Source organism: Lagopus muta, chromosome 9 (assembly GCF_023343835.1).
Source record: "Lagopus muta isolate bLagMut1 chromosome 9, bLagMut1 primary, whole genome shotgun sequence".
NCBI lineage: Eukaryota > Metazoa > Chordata > Aves > Galliformes > Phasianidae > Lagopus > Lagopus muta.
In genome coordinates, this window is record NC_064441.1 from 18,936,548 (window position 1) to 18,952,809 (window position 16,262).

At 49.6% G+C, this 16,262-nt stretch overlaps 1 protein-coding gene across 3 annotated transcripts in view; it reads left to right on the plus strand.

The window, feature by feature from the left end:
- The window catches only part of LOC125697707 (high density lipoprotein binding protein), a 35,395-nt gene that overhangs the window by 757 nt on the left and 18,376 nt on the right, over positions 1 to 16,262 (plus strand). The window contains exons 1-5 of one of the 3 annotated variants that reach the window (XM_048955230.1): positions 9,275 to 9,376; positions 12,429 to 12,496; positions 13,002 to 13,114; positions 14,080 to 14,234; positions 14,788 to 15,003. In XM_048955230.1, the coding sequence (XP_048811187.1) occupies positions 13,039 to 13,114; positions 14,080 to 14,234; positions 14,788 to 15,003 (447 nt within the window). In that variant the 5' untranslated portion in view covers positions 9,275 to 9,376; positions 12,429 to 12,496; positions 13,002 to 13,038. Of the gene's footprint in view, positions 1 to 9,274; positions 9,377 to 9,842; positions 9,862 to 12,428; positions 12,497 to 13,001; positions 13,115 to 14,079; positions 14,235 to 14,787; positions 15,004 to 16,262 lie in introns of those variants that run through there. The other 2 variants (XM_048955231.1, XM_048955229.1) reach the window with 2 other exon arrangements.

Below are 16,262 nucleotides of genomic sequence, written 5' to 3' on the forward strand. Positions count from 1 at the left end.
TCTGCCTTCCCATAGGAAGGCTTTATGGCAGGCTGATATGGAGCAGGGAGGGCTAAGTGCACTGAGTTCATGATCCTTGGACCCAGCTTGGCCAGCGCTAAGATGGTTCATCTCGTGGTAACAGCTCGTCCCAGGCGGCCTTCCCCAGCAGCAGGAGGAGGCAGTGTGCTGTGTTGGTAGTGGCATCTCATTGCTCAGGGCTGGAGGAATGAGCAATTCCCTGAATTTACAGCTCTCGTTTAGCATCTGCACGCACCTCTGTGGCTGGGAAGTGAAAATTGGAGCTGGTCACATGGATTTGAAGGGAATTGTTTCTTTTGCTGTGTTGTTGTGTAATGAGAGATAAAAATCTGCGTGCTGTTATGTGCTGTATTGCTTCAGTGGACGTTTTCTTTTTAGTAAGGTGAGTGAAACCATAGCCAAATGTGTTTTGAGTCTCCATTTCCCAGGCTGTTGCTATCTGAGTGCTGCAAAGATTGTGTCAGTTTAAAAACCAAGCCACAATTCACAGGTAATATAATTGCTGCTTTTTTTTTTTGCAATCCATGGTGAAAACTTGTCCAGGCACGGTTTCATAGGTGAACTGAGTATTTCTCCCTCTGGTACAAGCATGTACATAGAATAGAATCATTAAGCTTGGAAAAGACCAAGTGTAACTGTCAGCCCATTACTACCGTGCCTGCTAAATCATTCCCTTGGACCTCTACCTGAGAAGAAGAGCAGGAAAGGAAACAGTCTATAGATGTCAAAGCCTTGCATCTCCAGTCCTTTGTTCAGATTTGTTAGAGGTAACATCTTCCTGTTTGCAGTGGATTCTCACAGTGTGGCCCATACTATGGGCAGGGCCACCCACTTACTCAAGGTACAAAAAAGCCTTTTCTTTCCAAAACAACTCAGAGTGGTATGGTTGTTCTCAGAGCCAAACAGGTACAGGAACAGCTCTTGGTAGACACAGAGGTAACAATATCTGGAGGCCTGTTAAGGTACAGCTGGGAGGGGCCTTGTCCCTGTCTGGCCTGAGCTTTGCTGCTGCAGAAACATTCTGTAATCCTAGTCGTTCTCAGAAGGTGCTTTACTGAACGTTTTCTAAGAAGTGGTTAAGGAAGATTTCTGCATGTTTGTTTTGCATAAATGATTGTGGTGTTTGGCTCCTGACAGAGGGACACGTCTTCCTCATTTGTTGCAAGTTAAACTGATTTCTCTCTGCCTTCTTCCCCAGCTCCAGTTCTCCTTCAAGTGGTGAAAATGTGATGATGCTGCTACTTATATGTCAAAGGTTGTTCTCCATTTTTTTTTCATTGGTCTTCTCTAGAATGGGCTGTTGGAGGTGGTGAGGAGAAAGAGACTTCCTCTCAATTTGGTATTTGAATGTGTTTATGTAGGATAATGGTAATGACCAGCTTATTTTTGGTGGGACAAGGGCAGACAAACAGCTGGTTTCTTTTACAGTGTGGTCTGACAGGAGAGAGCTGTAACCATTGGCTGTTGTTGTGTGGGAGCTGTCTCAAGGCTTTTACAAGATAAATTGTGATGCTGTACCTGTGACAGCATTCCAGCTGGTATTGCCTTTCCCAAAATGAACGCTTTTGAACCCAAAAGCATGTCAAACTGGTACAGATGCAATCAGAAAGAGAAGTTATCTATTAGTCTCATAACATAAGCAGGCAAATAAGGTAATCTGGCAAGGCATAATCAGGAGAATAGCCTTTGAGCACGCTATGGACCTGCACAAGAACAGACCACTCTCTGGAGCATTGCCCTTGCAGAAATGCTGTTACAGCGTTGGTGAAGACATGCACCACCAGAGAAGTTGCATCAGGGGTTTTAAAGTGGGCTGAGAAAGGCATGTTCACCCAGGACCTAACAAGTCTGACTTGTCCAAGAGCGAGTTACTGAGAAGCCAAGAGCCTGTAAAACTTTTGCAATGGGCATATGCAAGAACAAAGGAGGTGTTAATGGTATGAAAATACCAAAACAGATAAGATGATAAGAAAGAAAAACCCAGCTGTAGCATTAGGTCCTCTTTTTAATTACCTTCACCGTGAAAGGAGAGAGGGTTAGGTGGTTTTGTGCAGCCTGGTGGTGTTAGTTGGTGGCTTCTTGTTTTGGTGGTGAGGCTTTAGTCTAGAAGCTATTCCAGCAGAACCCGTGCTACTGTGATATTGCAGGCAGTGAGAGTCCAGGTGGAAGGCAGCACCCATTGGGTGGGATTGTGGAGGAGCTGGGGAGGCACCTTGCAGCCCCTTTCCTGACCTTGAGACTCATGCTAGGCTGTAGTTAAGGCAATGGTGTAATGTTCCAGGTTCAGGTTTTGCTTCAAGAGCCCTTTTTGCTTTAGAAATTCTTACTTTTTGAAGAGTAACTTTGGGTTACAGGCTTGTCCTGGGTTGGTCTTAGACTTGATGGAATTCAGCTTGTGGCTTTATTTAGCTGTCTTTTTAGCTTTAAAAGGACTGTTTACATCCTAAAATTCTGCTGTTAAAATCTCACGAGTTACACTGCCATCTTAAAAGGAAGAATCCTGCATGCTTCATAATTTTAATGACTTTTCCCACTGCCACCCCCCAGTCTTCTTTCCGTGAGCTAACGTTGCCTCGAAGCTCTCATGGTGTGACTTCAGTGGAAGAGAATCTCACATTATAAAGGGAGTCAGGTTGAAGAGAAATGTATCAATAAATAAGGAGAAGTTCTGGCCAAAGCAGGGAAAAAAGCTGCTTTATTTAGAAAATTTTGTCTGCATAGAAGACTCCGGCTTGCTGGAAGATTTATGTGTTTAAGATTTTAATTATAACATGGGGAAGTAGCAATAAATGTTCTGGGTTTATTTTGTCTTATAAGAAACTTAGGTATGTTAAAGCTGAAGGATTTTTCCCCTCAGTTTAGGTGATCTTTGGTGCTTCAGTCCATGCAGGCTGGTACTGACCCAGCAGTCTCCAGAAGCAGGAATGTTCTTTCTGAAACTCGTATTATACACATCCTTTAACCTGCTGGTGGGTGACTCTTCTCTCTTCTCACTCAGGATTGAGCTGGCTGATTCTTACAAGTATTTTGCACATAATATATTATGTAGATATATTTATATAGGCATACTTAATAACTTGGATGCATTTATAGCTCTCGGTGCTGATTTCTTCACTTCAGCTGACTGAAAACGTCTGGTTTAGTCTTTGTGTACCAAATCTGCTTTGTGCCTTTGTGTTTTGGAAGGGGTTAGGCAAGTAGCTATGCGCAGGAGGCAGCGGCTGTGCACTTAAGTATGCCTTTGTCTATGAGAAAACCAGCTGGATTTCTTCCTACTACTTGAAGTCATGTGAAATGGTAGTGGTGTTTAGATGGAGGGAGGCAGAGGGAAGAAGAATGTGTCATCAGACCTGTTGCTGGGGACTGGCTGCTGGGGACTGGCTGTGGCCCTGCGAGTGGTGGTAGGGCTGGGGTGAGGAGCCACGTCCAGCGAGTGGCATGAGAGAGTGCTTGTGTAGCAGCTGGCAGGAGAAAGAGGGAGAAACCCGAGAGAGAAGAGAAACCGCAAAAGAGAACGGTTGGAGGAAACTGTAATGAGTTTAACTTCAGTGGAAAAATGGCACTGGAAGGAGGGAAAGGATTGGTTCGTTGGCTGCAAGATACCAAGAAACGATGATTCACAGGAAAAGTTTTGCCTTTGAGCAGATCGAATAGCACAGTGATACTCGTGCACCCTCCCTTCGAGGCTGTTTAATTCAATTGTAAAGTAAAACGGGTTTATTTGTTGACGCAAAATGGAAGCAGTACCAGATTCCCTTACACTCAGCAGCACGGTGTCTGGAACTGTTTTCTGTAAATGGTTTTGCTGTCTTTTCTAAAGACTTTGCACCCGTGGAAAAGATCCATTTGGGGATGGAATTGATGTTAATGGGGAGGGTGGAGAGATGGTAAGTAACCAAATAGAGCTCCTTGAGGGTTTTACATATGTACATCTGTCATAAACCTGGGTGATTCTGGTAACAAAGCACCCATGCCTATAATTCATCTGTGCAGCGTGCAGTTTTGTCTGCACAAGAAATATGATTGAAATTTCTTGGAAATAAGTGCTGATGGTTGATACTGGTGGGCTGTAGCTATGTACTTAATGGTCCAACATCCCAGCAAATAGCTGGATTCTAAGGAGTGAGGGCTTGGAACCTGGCAGTGTTCTGGCCATTGCTGTTCAGCCTGGAGGTGGCAAGTCATCTTGTGTTCAGCAGACAATTAATTGCTGGCTTGTGATCTGCCAGAGCCCACAGAAGAGTCGTCTGACCCATGCACAGACCAGGTGATAAGACCTATCAGGACTTGGGTTTTAAAGGAAGGCCACTGGTATCCTTATCTTGTACATGTGAAGCAGATATGTCTAGCTTCTGTACAGCCAACCTCTGGCATATTTTTCATCAGGGACTGGATGAAAACCTTGTCAGGCTTCATTTAGGCCATTGGTCTGTTGCAGGGGCATCACTCCTCTGTCCCTTACCCTGTATCAGCTGGGTTTGGTTGGCTGCTTTTTCAAATACTTTATGGTGGTTTGTCTGAAAGATCCTCAAAGGCCTCTTTCAGAGGAGCATGTAACACCTCAGTCCGCTCTGCTTTATGTCACCACCTGCTGGTTCTCTTCCCTGTTGCTGCTGGGACTGGAATTCTGTCTGTCCCTGCATTCATGGTTCCTTGAATAGGGCAGGACAGGATGTTTGCCAAAGGTGGGTGACAAACACAGCCTAGGCCAGGCCATGGGATGGGAGCAGGTACGTAGGATGGATACACAGGCTGGAGCAGGAAAAAGGAAGAGAGCACGGGACAGCACTGCGAGGAAGATGCCCTTCTGGAACGCACAGGGAAAGCTAGAGAAAAGCCCCAGTGAGAGACTAGGGGTAGTGGAATGACCCAGCTACAGGTTGGCAGTGGGCTCTGTGTCCCCAGCAGTGCCGGGGGCTGTGTGGGCTGTGTGGTTGTCCTCCCCTGCCCTTCCTCAGTGCCAGCCGGGCCCCAGCTGTTTCCATTGCACAGCAGAAAGCAAATTTGCTGTTATCTCCATTCGGGTGATAAGGGAAACGAAAAGCTGTGTCGGAGCAGTTGCAAGGAGAGCTGAGGAGAGCAAGTCGGAGAGCAGGCAGGGTGAGAGGAGGCATGGGGTGTGTTATGGTTGGTGTGTTGCTCGTGTTCTCCAAATGAATACCTTAGTGCTTCCTGCAGCCTGCTGGGACTCAGTGCCCGGTGTGATGGGGACCCTTGAGATCTCTGGAGAACAGCTAGTTTGTAAATACGTGACTGCTGCTTAAAATGGGAGCTCATTAAGTTGCTCTGTGGAAACTTTTATAATGTTCCATACCTGCTCTTATAAATAGCTTCACGAAATGAAAATATTGAATGGAGAGCTCTGTTTGTGGCAGAGTTGTGGTTAAAAACGGGAGCAAACAAGCAGTTAGAGAAGTTTGGATGTTCTTGGAAATTGAGGACGTTTTAAACCCTCTATTTTATTTGCAGACTTGCAATGCTTTGCTCATCCAAGAGATGCAATAGCAACGTGTGGGTGGAGGGCCTGACAGCATCAAGTATTAAAGCAAAAAAGATTGTACCTAAAGCAGCACACACATCCTTCCAGTTCCAGCCCAAGCCAAAGAAGAATAGAGCGCGTTATCAAAAGATGTATTAAGTGCAAAATAATATTTGCAACAATTAGTGGAGCGGGCTTTACTCAGAGCTGCCGCTGTCTCTTCTTTCATGGCAGGCTTAGAGTGGCCCTGCAGATTTGGAAGGGAAGACTGTCTGGTTTTTTCACTGTCAGTTTAGATCACCATGATGTAATTCTCTCTAACACACCAAGAGCCTTTTGCTTGGCCTCGTAGAGATTAGGAATTAGTGCTTGCCTGTGGATATGTTGAGCCCCTGTTGCGTGTGCTATGAATAGGACAAAGGGAAGTGGTGCTTAAATAGCTGGGGTCCTATGGTGGCCTTTGGAAGTGGTGGTTAGAGTCAGGTATTTACTTTATTGCCTTTTCACAGCAATTGCTGCCAAGCCGGAGATTTCTTTTTTGGTAATTCTGAATTATTCCTCCTCTTGCAAACAAATAACTGGCTTCTCTGCAAGTTTGTTTGATTTTTATGAGCTCTTTGAGGTTTTTGCTTGTCACAGTGATGCTAGCTTTTATGGGTTGCGTTTTCAGACTATTTATTGTAACCCGAGGACAGAAGGAAAGAAACATCTACAAAGTAGGAGTGTCTTGTGGAGTTATGTGATGTGGGGAGCAGAGCATACCAGAGCACATAGAAAGTTTATAAAAATGGAGCTTCAGCATTCCCTTTAGTCTTCGTTATCCAGTAAACATTGGTAACTGAGGAATCTTCAGAATCCTTCGAGGGGCCACGAATCTTGCTTAGCTTTTTCTGTGTGGTATCAGGAATCAAAGGAGCTGAGCAGGAGATAAAAATAAATAAAATTACGTCTTATTTAGTTTGCTGTTTTTCTGACTGTTTTGTCCCATTTGCTTTGCCTCCTTACCTAATTAAGTGAAAAGAAGTGGCTGTTGTCTTTATAAGCTGCTTTAATTGGCTCCTCGCATTCTGGCCTGCAATAGAGCAGTGGAACGTACCTGAAGGAGTGTGGGAGAGCACAGCAGCACGTTAAGCTGAGGGGCTTTGAATGATCTGTGACAGGTAATGCAAAAAAAGGACAAGCTCAGGCCTTGCAAGTCCGCTGCCCTTCCATGCTATGTGATACGAGAGCTGCTGGCAATATTTCTCTGGGGGGCTGGGGGAGAAGTTGCCACGTGTTCACTTTGTATTGTGATTGCCAAGGGAAAGAGAGCAGGGACACTGTAAAGGTAAACAAAAGAGCTCCAGCCCAATGGCCAAAGCAGAGTAAAGTAAAAGTTTCCTTTTGAAGAATAGGAAGGAAATAGTGCCTGCTTTGTTCTGCAGGATCTCTGCAATCCCCACGTCTTGGCTAACTGTGATATTTAACCACAAGTGTCCAAACAGGCTTTGGGAGGTGGCTCCAGGTAATTATTGGTGGAAGATTTTATATTTTTTTTAGTGCAGGCAGAACAGATAGTGCTGCAACGTTGCTCCAAAGGCACCTGTGTAAGACGAGCACACAGTGTGGTAATTATTTAAACAAAAAAGCACATTCAGATCAGCCTAAACTGCCAAAATTGGGATGAAAGGTTGTCAGAAAACAGAAACCTTTTTCACTACTGGCAGAGTCAGGCATGGAATGGCTCACCCAGGAGCTTGGTGCAGCTTTGGAGGTTCCAGGAGGTGACGGAACAAACCCCTGAGCGCCCAGTGTGACCGGCAGGGCCCGGGGTTGGCTGCCCTGCATTTCTGTGCCATCTCTCTCCTGCTGTGCTGTGCATCAGGAAAGTCATATCTGATTCTCTTCCCATTCTTGATGCAAGTTTTGTTACTGCAAAGCAGCACAGGCTGATGCTCCTTTTTTTTTGTCTGCGGTGTCATGGGTCTCCCAGGCAGAAAACCTGAACTCTGCCTCTACTTCAAACTTTCCAGTTCTTCACTTTGCCTATAATCATCTCTGAAGTGCAGGTAGGAAGCTCGCTTGACTGGTGCAGGTGTTATTTCTTTCTGAAATTACCAGACTTCTCTCCCAGAGCAAGTGGGAGGACTGCCCCTGACCTTTGCTTTGCAGTTGGATCGATTTTATTCAGCTGTCCATTGACTTTCTTCCTCATCTCAGAAATGGCATTTGCTTTGTGATAGCACCTGGCATCCAAACAACCTGCCGTGGACTTAGTATTCCACAGAGCAGATCAGACCTTGTGTGCACACAGCCGGGAGAATCCCACCAGTCAGTGCAGTTTGAACTGGCAGCAGGACCAGGAGTGGGGCTCAGTCTCTGGACTGGTCAATGATAACCACAGGGTCTGGAGCACTCACAAGTGCCTGCTTTGCTCTGAACTTGTGTCCTTTTCTCTTCCTGCATTCACAGAGCTTGAAGCTTCTTGTTCATGTTAGAACTCTGTTGCCACCAGTGAGTTGCTCCTGTTCTTAATGCACTTTGCTTGCTCCCTCTGTGTAGAGCACCCTGTGACAGCCTCAGAAGGGCAGTGTATATGTTGTTTGCTAGCTGAGGATTGCATAACTTTGTTGTCAGAATGCCCAGGAAATAAGTTTGTCTTTTGAATGAGCTTTTTGGCATGAGAGACCTGCAGAGGTTAATCACCTTGCTTCAGTATCTGCTCAGCAATTCTGCTTGTGCAAGAGGAGAGCTGCCCTCTATAAACAGCACACTTACCAGGAGAAAGGCAAATGGTGCTGTGCTCCCCTGGGACCCTGTATTTATAGCACCTAGGTTACCAGAGACACAACACCTGGCTGCATGCCTTCCTGCCACCTCCCTCCTCAGTCACAGCACTGCTGATTGCAGCTGGGCTTAGGCTTACCGGTGGGCTCACATGGGCTGCAGTTTCCCTATTGGATATTCACAGCCTCCTGAAGGTGGTGAGATTGCACCAGGTGCAGCTGAGGGCAGAATTGTTTGGGCTGGTCATGGTGTATGAGTGAGGAGAAGAGGAGGTGGGCTCGGGTGCCTTTGGAAGTTACAGTAAGAAAAGAGAATCTGGACTGAAAGCCACTGGGATGCGTGCAGCACGGTCTCACCCAATGCCAGGCAGTTTTTAGGGTGTTGTTTTATGTAGAGGTGTGAGAAACACAGGAGGAGCTCCATAATTTGATCCTTAACTTCAATGTAAAGAAGGTTTTCTGAAGTGCGCTACTGGGAGATGGCAAGGCAGGCCGTAGTGATGGCTTCAGAGCAGCATCTCCTGCTCTTTGGCTGGGAACCCAAACGTGCTCTGGCATACCGGCGCCCCGTGTCCTAAATCCTCTCTTACTGTGCTTTTTAACGATGGACTTCTTTATCCCATTTCTGCCGTGCTGCTGCCGAGGGACGTGGGTGTTTCGGGGCGGTCCTTCGTTGCGCGGTGTGGGGTGAGCACCCAGAGCACCGCCGGGTGCTGATGTGTGGGGTTTTAGCAACGTGGGGCCGCACTGAAACAGGAAATCGAGTCGCTGCACAGGGGGGAGCGCGCTCGGGTTGCTTTCCAGAGAAGTTTCTGGCGAGGAAAGTAGGGTTGTTCTCTTGGAACGGCATACAAGAAGCGGCCGGAAGAAATCCCCGACGAGCTGCGGGTCGGCCCGGGGGCGGCTCGGCTCGGCCCGGCGTTGTTCTGGCCGCGCGCTGCCGCTGCCCCGCTCCGCTCGGCGGCCCCGCCGGGAAGGGGCACGTCCCGCTGACGTGCGGCGCGGGGATTGGCAGCGGCCCGCCCTATATAGGGCCGCCGGAGGGCTCGCGCCGCTCTCCCAGGAGCGCTCCCGGTTCTCCAGCAAGGCGGGCGAGCGGCCGCGGGCCGGAGTGAGTCGCGGCGCTGCGGGAGGGTGCGGGGAGCGGAGCGGGGCCGGGGGGCTCGCGTGCAACCGGGGGAAGCTCCGGCGGCCGGCGCGATGAGCGAGGGGCGGGGGGGGGCGGCGGCGTGGGGAGCGGGGCGAGGAACGCGCGGTGGGCGCCGGGGAGGAGCGGAGCGGAGCGCTCGGGTCCCGCGGAGCGGCGCTCGGAGCGGCGCGGACACCGCGCCGGGTGACAGCGGCCCGGCCCGCCGCCGCCCCGCCCCCGGTGCCGGCAGTGCTGAGGTGGCGCTGGCGGCGCCGCCCGGCCTGGGCCCGCCGCCTCCCCGCCGCGCCCGGCTCGAGGCTCCGCGGGGCCCCTCGGGCCGGAGAGGAAGGGGCACGGCCGGGAAGGGGCTCGGCTACCGCGCGTCCTCCCTGCGGGCGCCCGAACGGACCGCGGGCCGCGGGGCGGCCGGGCATAAAGTGAGCGCCGTGCGAGCACGGGAAACCGAGGTAGGGGAGGAGGCGGCGAGCGGGTTAGGAGGGGAGAAAACGCGCACAGAGCTCGGATTGAAGGCTGGCCGCGTCCGGCAGGCGCCGGTCACGTTGCGCGCTGCCGCAGGAAGCGGTGGAAGGGCTCCATCCTGCCACGCAGCAGCTGGCCGCCGGGAGCGAGCCAAGGCTGGGCGGCCCGGCATACCTGGGGCGGGCAGGAAGCGCGTAACGCCGAGCTGCCGTCGGCTCGGACGGACCGGCAGTGCGTGGACCCGGGCGAAGGACGGCAGCCGGGTCGGTTGCCCGAAGCTTTAGCCGCGTCTGGTTGTAAGCACCGTAACGCAGAATGCAAATATTTCTGTAAAATATCACCCGGCTGCCTGTTTCTGGCCACTGGCGTTGGTTGTGTTGGCAGTGCAGCGCGAGACTTTGCTTTTGTTTCCCTTTATACAAACATTTCCGTATGGTTAGGGCTGGCTCTGGCTAGGAGCTATTCTCGGGATGATTTGTTCTCCTATTTAAGCGTGCTCCGAACTCGTGAAGCTTGCTGTGGCCGTGCTGCAGGCAGCCATGAGGCTGGCGGTTCGGAACCTGGTGACCCAGCCAGCCGTGTGCCGGCCTGACGTGGCTGTAAGCTTAGTTTCAAAGCCTGCAGTGGGATGGTGAGGAGGTGTGGGCTTCAGACGCAGTGCCGCTGCTAACGTTATGTTTAAAATACCATTCTGATGGCCACCTCCAATTTTGGCCGGAGATGAATCCCTGAGGCCTACAGTATACCAGATGTTTGGGGTTACTGGAGATGGAAAACATTTGTTCTTAGCTCGCCGTATGGGTGACAAAGCAGACATTCACAGGGGTAAGTGCTGCCCTTAGATTTCGAATATCTAACTCTGCTCTGAGGTGTTGCCTGCAAGATCTCCACAGCTGGCGTGGGCACACTGAAACCAGCAGCTGTGCCTTGAGGTTATGCTTCGAGGTTATGCGTCGTAGGCTGCCACTATTTTGGTGTAGTTTCACCAGTTTCTCATCCTTCTCCCCCTCTAAGGAGCAGAACCAGGTGATGCTTCCCGGAGATGAGAACTATAACTGCATCCATGCCATTAGCAAGGCTGTGGCCAGAGCCTCGCAGCTGCTTGTGGCGTATGGGGTCCTGCTGGCTCCTGCCCTCGGTCCTGTTGACACCTTGCCCTGAGGCAGCGGCATCCTCAGAGTGACCCAGTGAGCTGAAGGCGGTGTTGGCAGCTCTGTTTGCGTGGTGATGTGATCCTCAGCGTACCCAGGGACAGTGAGCAGAGCACGAACATTTCTTCCAGAGCACACAGCCAGCCTCCCTTTCCTGCACGCCAGCCTTGCAGAGCCTCCATGTGCTGCAGAAGCTGTGCTTCAGGCAGCGCGGCTGGGAGCTGTCACCTGGCAGCAGCAGGTCGCTGGAGAATTAATTGTAACATTAGCTCCATTGCTCAGGTGGTGGTGAAGCAGGTGGAAATTCCCTGTGTGGCTTTCACTGAAACACAGATCAGGTCCCTGTGACCCTGGTGCACTGCTGCTCTCCTTTCCTCCTGCCTCTGTCCCCTGTTCTGTCGCCCCATCAGTGTGATGCAAGATGCCACGTCAGAGGCTCAGCTCTTTGGAGGCTTTTCTGGCACACTGGGAGAAATGGTGAAGATCAGTTTCCTGAGAAGTGCTGGAGCTCGCTTTTAGAAACAGCAATGCAGGCTTTGTGTAGGAGAGGGACCTGTTGTGCCACAGGCACTCAGAGGCACTGGATTTCAGGAGGCTGCAGGCCCTGCAGGAGCACGCACATGTGGCTGGGGGGTGTGCAGGAACTGTTGCCCATCTGACAGCGTGTACTTCCCAGGCTTTTATTTTCTTATTTATATTCCTGATCAGTGCTGCAGATGCAGGAGATATAAAGCTCCCACCAACAACCTATTTATTTCAGGATGCCTTCAAAACAGTCCATGTAAATCACTGCGGTGTTGGGTTTTTTTTCTTCGTAATGACAGACCTGGAGCCAGAGTTCAGTGCCTGTTGTATCATCTTATTGCAGTAAAAAGCCAAGAGGTGGACTGGCCAGCAGCTGCATGTGGATAGTCCTGAGCGTTTGCCTTAGTTTGTGAGGACGTCTGTGTTGATTCACCCAAGCTCCACTAAACTACATTCCTAACTCGTGAGCGATGGCAGTGTTGTTGGCAGATTTTCAGGTTGTTAGTCTCCTCTGACTAGATGTCAATGCTCTCGCTGCAACCCTGAAATTTCATGTCTACCTTGCACATTTGGTGCTAATTGACTGTATTTTTGCCTGTACTGCATGGCTGCTCCTGCAGCTGGTGTGATGAAAGGGCAGCTTCCCCAGGCTTCCTGCTGTGAGGGTCAGCAGGCAGCAGCATTGTCTGCAGCTCTAGTAAAGCATGACAGGTAAAGTGTGGTGAGATGTGACTCAGTAGGAGAGCATCTTGGATAGGATGCAAGTTTGAAACACAGTACAGCAGTGCTCTCTTGCAAGTTACAGTAACACGAGTGTCATATTTTCCTGTTGTCTTGGAGCAGCCACATAAATATTTTTCTTTTCTTTTTCTATGAAGCAAAAGCTGGCAGGCTGACAAACGGGCAGCTTACAGGACGGACTCTCTGGCTACTGACCATTTAGCTGGTAAGTTCCTATTTTGGGAGTGCCAAAGATCTTGGTGTTGCTAAGCATGCTTATCAGAGTGGCGTTCTGAGTGTATCCCCTAATCAGCAGGAGTTCAGACATTTAACTAAGCCATCTACCAGAGGAGGCAGCATCCTGGGCCTCTTTCATTTTCTCTCCAGGATTACACTGTGGTCTTTGACTCGCTATCCAGACTTTTTTTGCACACCTTTAATAATAGATAGATTAATTAGAGTATCTTTTAGCACCTTGCATTCTCCCCCTTTCTGATGACGTTAAGTTGTGCATCCTCTCCCTTCTTAATGAAGAACTTTGCTTTTGGTGTCCGCTGTTCTGTGCGTTCCCATCTGGACTAGTAGGAGAGCTGGGCAGCTGACTGGTACTCTAGGAGGCCGATTTCACTATGCTGATTGACAGAGCTTAGCATGCTTTGTTCCCCTGGGTAATTTTTGTGCCCCTCGAATGGTGTTGGTAACAGTGGCACCTCCTCTCTCTCACTCTCCAGTGGCATACCCGGATTGTGTGTGGGTGGGAAGTCGACAATGAGCTCCGTGGCAGTTTTGACCCAGGAGAGCTTCGCTGAACACCGCAGCGGCCTGACTCAGCAGCAGGTGAAAGGTGAGCAAACAGCTGAGTGCCTGTGCCGTGTCTGTAAATGTAGACAGGGCTCCTTGCTATTACAGCGCTCACTTCAAGCATCTGATTCCCCACGAGTGTGTGAAAGTTGCCTTCTCCATTCCTGTATGGGTGGCTCACCACACACTCTAGCTGTCCACTAGTGGCAGCACCATGCAGAGCCTGGAGGAAGCGAGCCTCAGATCTTCATGCAGCTCTGACTAGCAACTCTGTTGACTGTGAGACAGGATACATGCAAGAGTGGGGCACTGGGCTGCAGTGGGGCCTGGTTGGATCGGTGTGCTGGACTCAGTCATTTCCTTCCTGTGCTCAGCCAGGTGCTGGGTAAAGTAAGTGTAACTGGCTGGCTCACTGGCGCGTTTCTGCACCCGTCCTCCAGCTGCCAGCTGGCCCACTTGGCACAGTGCAGCACACAACTGAGTTGAGCATAATGTCCTCATACAGACTTTCCCTGGAATCTGCCCTAACTGTAACACTTCTCCCTGCCTTCCCCTTGGTTGTGTGTTTGTCTCGCCCCTTCTGACCTGCAGCCTTTCTCTGTTCTTTTACATTCCTTCTGCTCAGCCCGTTGTCCCCTCATCAAGCTCCTCTTTACAAAGTTTGCAGCAATGTGCTGTTTTCTGCCACCATTCATTTGCTCCCCTCATCAAGCTCCTCTTTACAAAGTTTGCAGCAGCGTGCTGTTTTCTGCCACCATTCATTTGCACATTCCCTTTCTGCATCAGACAAGGCAAGTTGGTCACGGCATCTACTGCAGTCTGCTGTACTGAGTTCAGTTGTGCAGAGTTGGCTGTTTCCACAAGCATAACTGTAATAGAATTAATAGTAGTGCACAAGTCACTTGCTTTCCCTTTTAGTGTATAAATGTGCTTGCACTGCTGATCAGTAGGGGCATCTCTGCCTGGAGAGCATCTCTAAAGAGATAAATCCTGTTTGCTTCACTTCAGTTACAGCTTTAAACTCTGAAGAAGAGAATGATCCTCCAACCTACAAGGAAGCCTTCCCTCCGCTCCCTGAGAAAGCACCATGTTTGGAAGCTGCCCAGGAACCATCTGGTCCCTGGAGCAAGATCCGACCGATAAAGGCTTCTGTCATCACTCAGGTTGGTGGGAGCAGGCACCCTATCCCCTCCCCTTTTTCTTTCTTCCAGAAAACAGTTGAAACAAAGCTTTCCTCGGAGCATGAAATCCTTTGTGTGTCAGATTGGCAGCCTATTTGCCTCTCAGGGCATGAGGAGAATTGCACCTGAGACCTAGGACCACTCTGGGAGGAGAGGAAAACTGTTGGAAAGCTGTTCAGAGAATGCTTTCAGTCCCTACTGCAGAAATAGCTAGAGCAGGCCTGAAGGGGGGGATTGCAGAAGTCAAGCAGTGAGCAGTAATTTTTAAGTACTCCGGCTGTTAACTTAGTGCTTCTACCTGCCTGACATGCTCTGGGAGGACTCTCAGCATGGGACAGTGTGGCTGCTGCAGCACTCTTGCCCTGTCACTACTCACAGCCTGTGTCCACCTTGGAAGTGCCCATGGGTTATCCAACGCTGGGAACTTAGTCTTTCAGCAGAGTCAAGATAGCAAGAACAGAGGGAGGCACTGGCAATCAAAAGCATACTCACTGTTTGCTGTGCCTTTTCTCTTATTTGTCCTGTGGCTGAGCAGGTGTTTCATGTGCCACTAGAAGAGAGAAAATACAAGGACATGAATCAGTTTGGAGAAGGCGAGCAGGCCAAGATCTGCCTTGACATCATGCAGAAGACAGGAGCTCACCTGGAGCTGTCTCTCGCAAAGGACCAGGGCCTTTCTATCATGGTCTCTGGCAAGCTGGAAGCAGTCATGAAGGCTCGAAAGGAGATTGTCGCTCGGCTGCAGACACAGGTAGGGGGCATCTAACTGTTTCTTCATCCTTGCTCTTCCCCAAGATTGAGAAATGTGTTGAGACCCCTGTGTGTGTCTGCTTATAAGCTGAGGAGGTGTTATTAGATGACTAATTCAGCTTTGCTGTATATTTTCAAAGCACACCGTTGGCGATTTGGAATGGAGGTGATGGTTAAAATAGGGTGCAGAGTTAATTACAGGCCATTGGTGTTGTATGAAGGGTGGAGTCTACAATCTGTGAACGCTTGGATTGCAAACAACTTTATGCTGAGGTGCTGGTCCTGGAGGGGATGCAGACCCTTCACACAAAACTACTAGCCTGTGAGAATGGGACTGTTCCACCTACGTCCTTCATAAAGGGATGAGAGAATGAGAGCTCCTGCCAAAAGCTTAGTGCTTGAGGTCAGGGTTCTGGGTGGTGTAATTAAAGCTGCACTAGTAAGGAGCCGCAGCTCCGTTGTTTCAATTGCTTCTTTCAGTCCCGTAGGTTTTGATTCATCACCTTCAGATTTTTGAGTTCGTAGTCAGGATGGTAGTACTTGCTAGGCTGTATTGCAGCCAGATCTTGTATTCATGTGCAGTGTCAAAGGCAGTTAATACAGTAGTTAATATTATGTTTGCTTCAGTGCTATTCAGCCCATGTGTCATACCCTGCCAGAAGGAAGAGAAAGGGACAAACCCTAAATAATGTGCACCTGAAAAATCAGTTCAGGTTGTGCTATACATGACCCGCTCTCCCCAGATGTACCTCCTACTGCTTTGGCCCCAGACGAAGGTGTGTCTGGATTCCCAACTGCTCCTAGGCTTGGCTGGCTTCATTATAAGAACACAGGGTCGAAGATCAAATGATCTTTTTTCATTTTTTCCATTGTAGTTGGAATGCTGTGCGTCTCATTACTGTTAGTAGTTAAATATTCACAGGAGTCATGAGCATTGTAGCAGTCACAACCTAGGAGGCAAGTAAAACTTCAGTGAGAAGGGAGGAAGTCAGGAATCCCTGTTATAAAACATCTCTTTAAAAGTAGATTGAGGGAAGCTTTTTGGACCCTTTTTCCAAGAGGCAGTCCTACAGGTAGTCCTGGCAGCGTAAGTACTACACTGAAAACCAGTGAGTAGCAGTATCTCATAGCTGTCTGTCTGCTGGGGTAGGTTTCTGGTGTTAAATTTCTGTTTCCTAGGAGTCAGCCTGTGTGCCTTGTTCTCTTAGCAGCAGATGTCAGAGTTCAGATAAACTCCACCCCTGAGCCATCGTCTCAGTT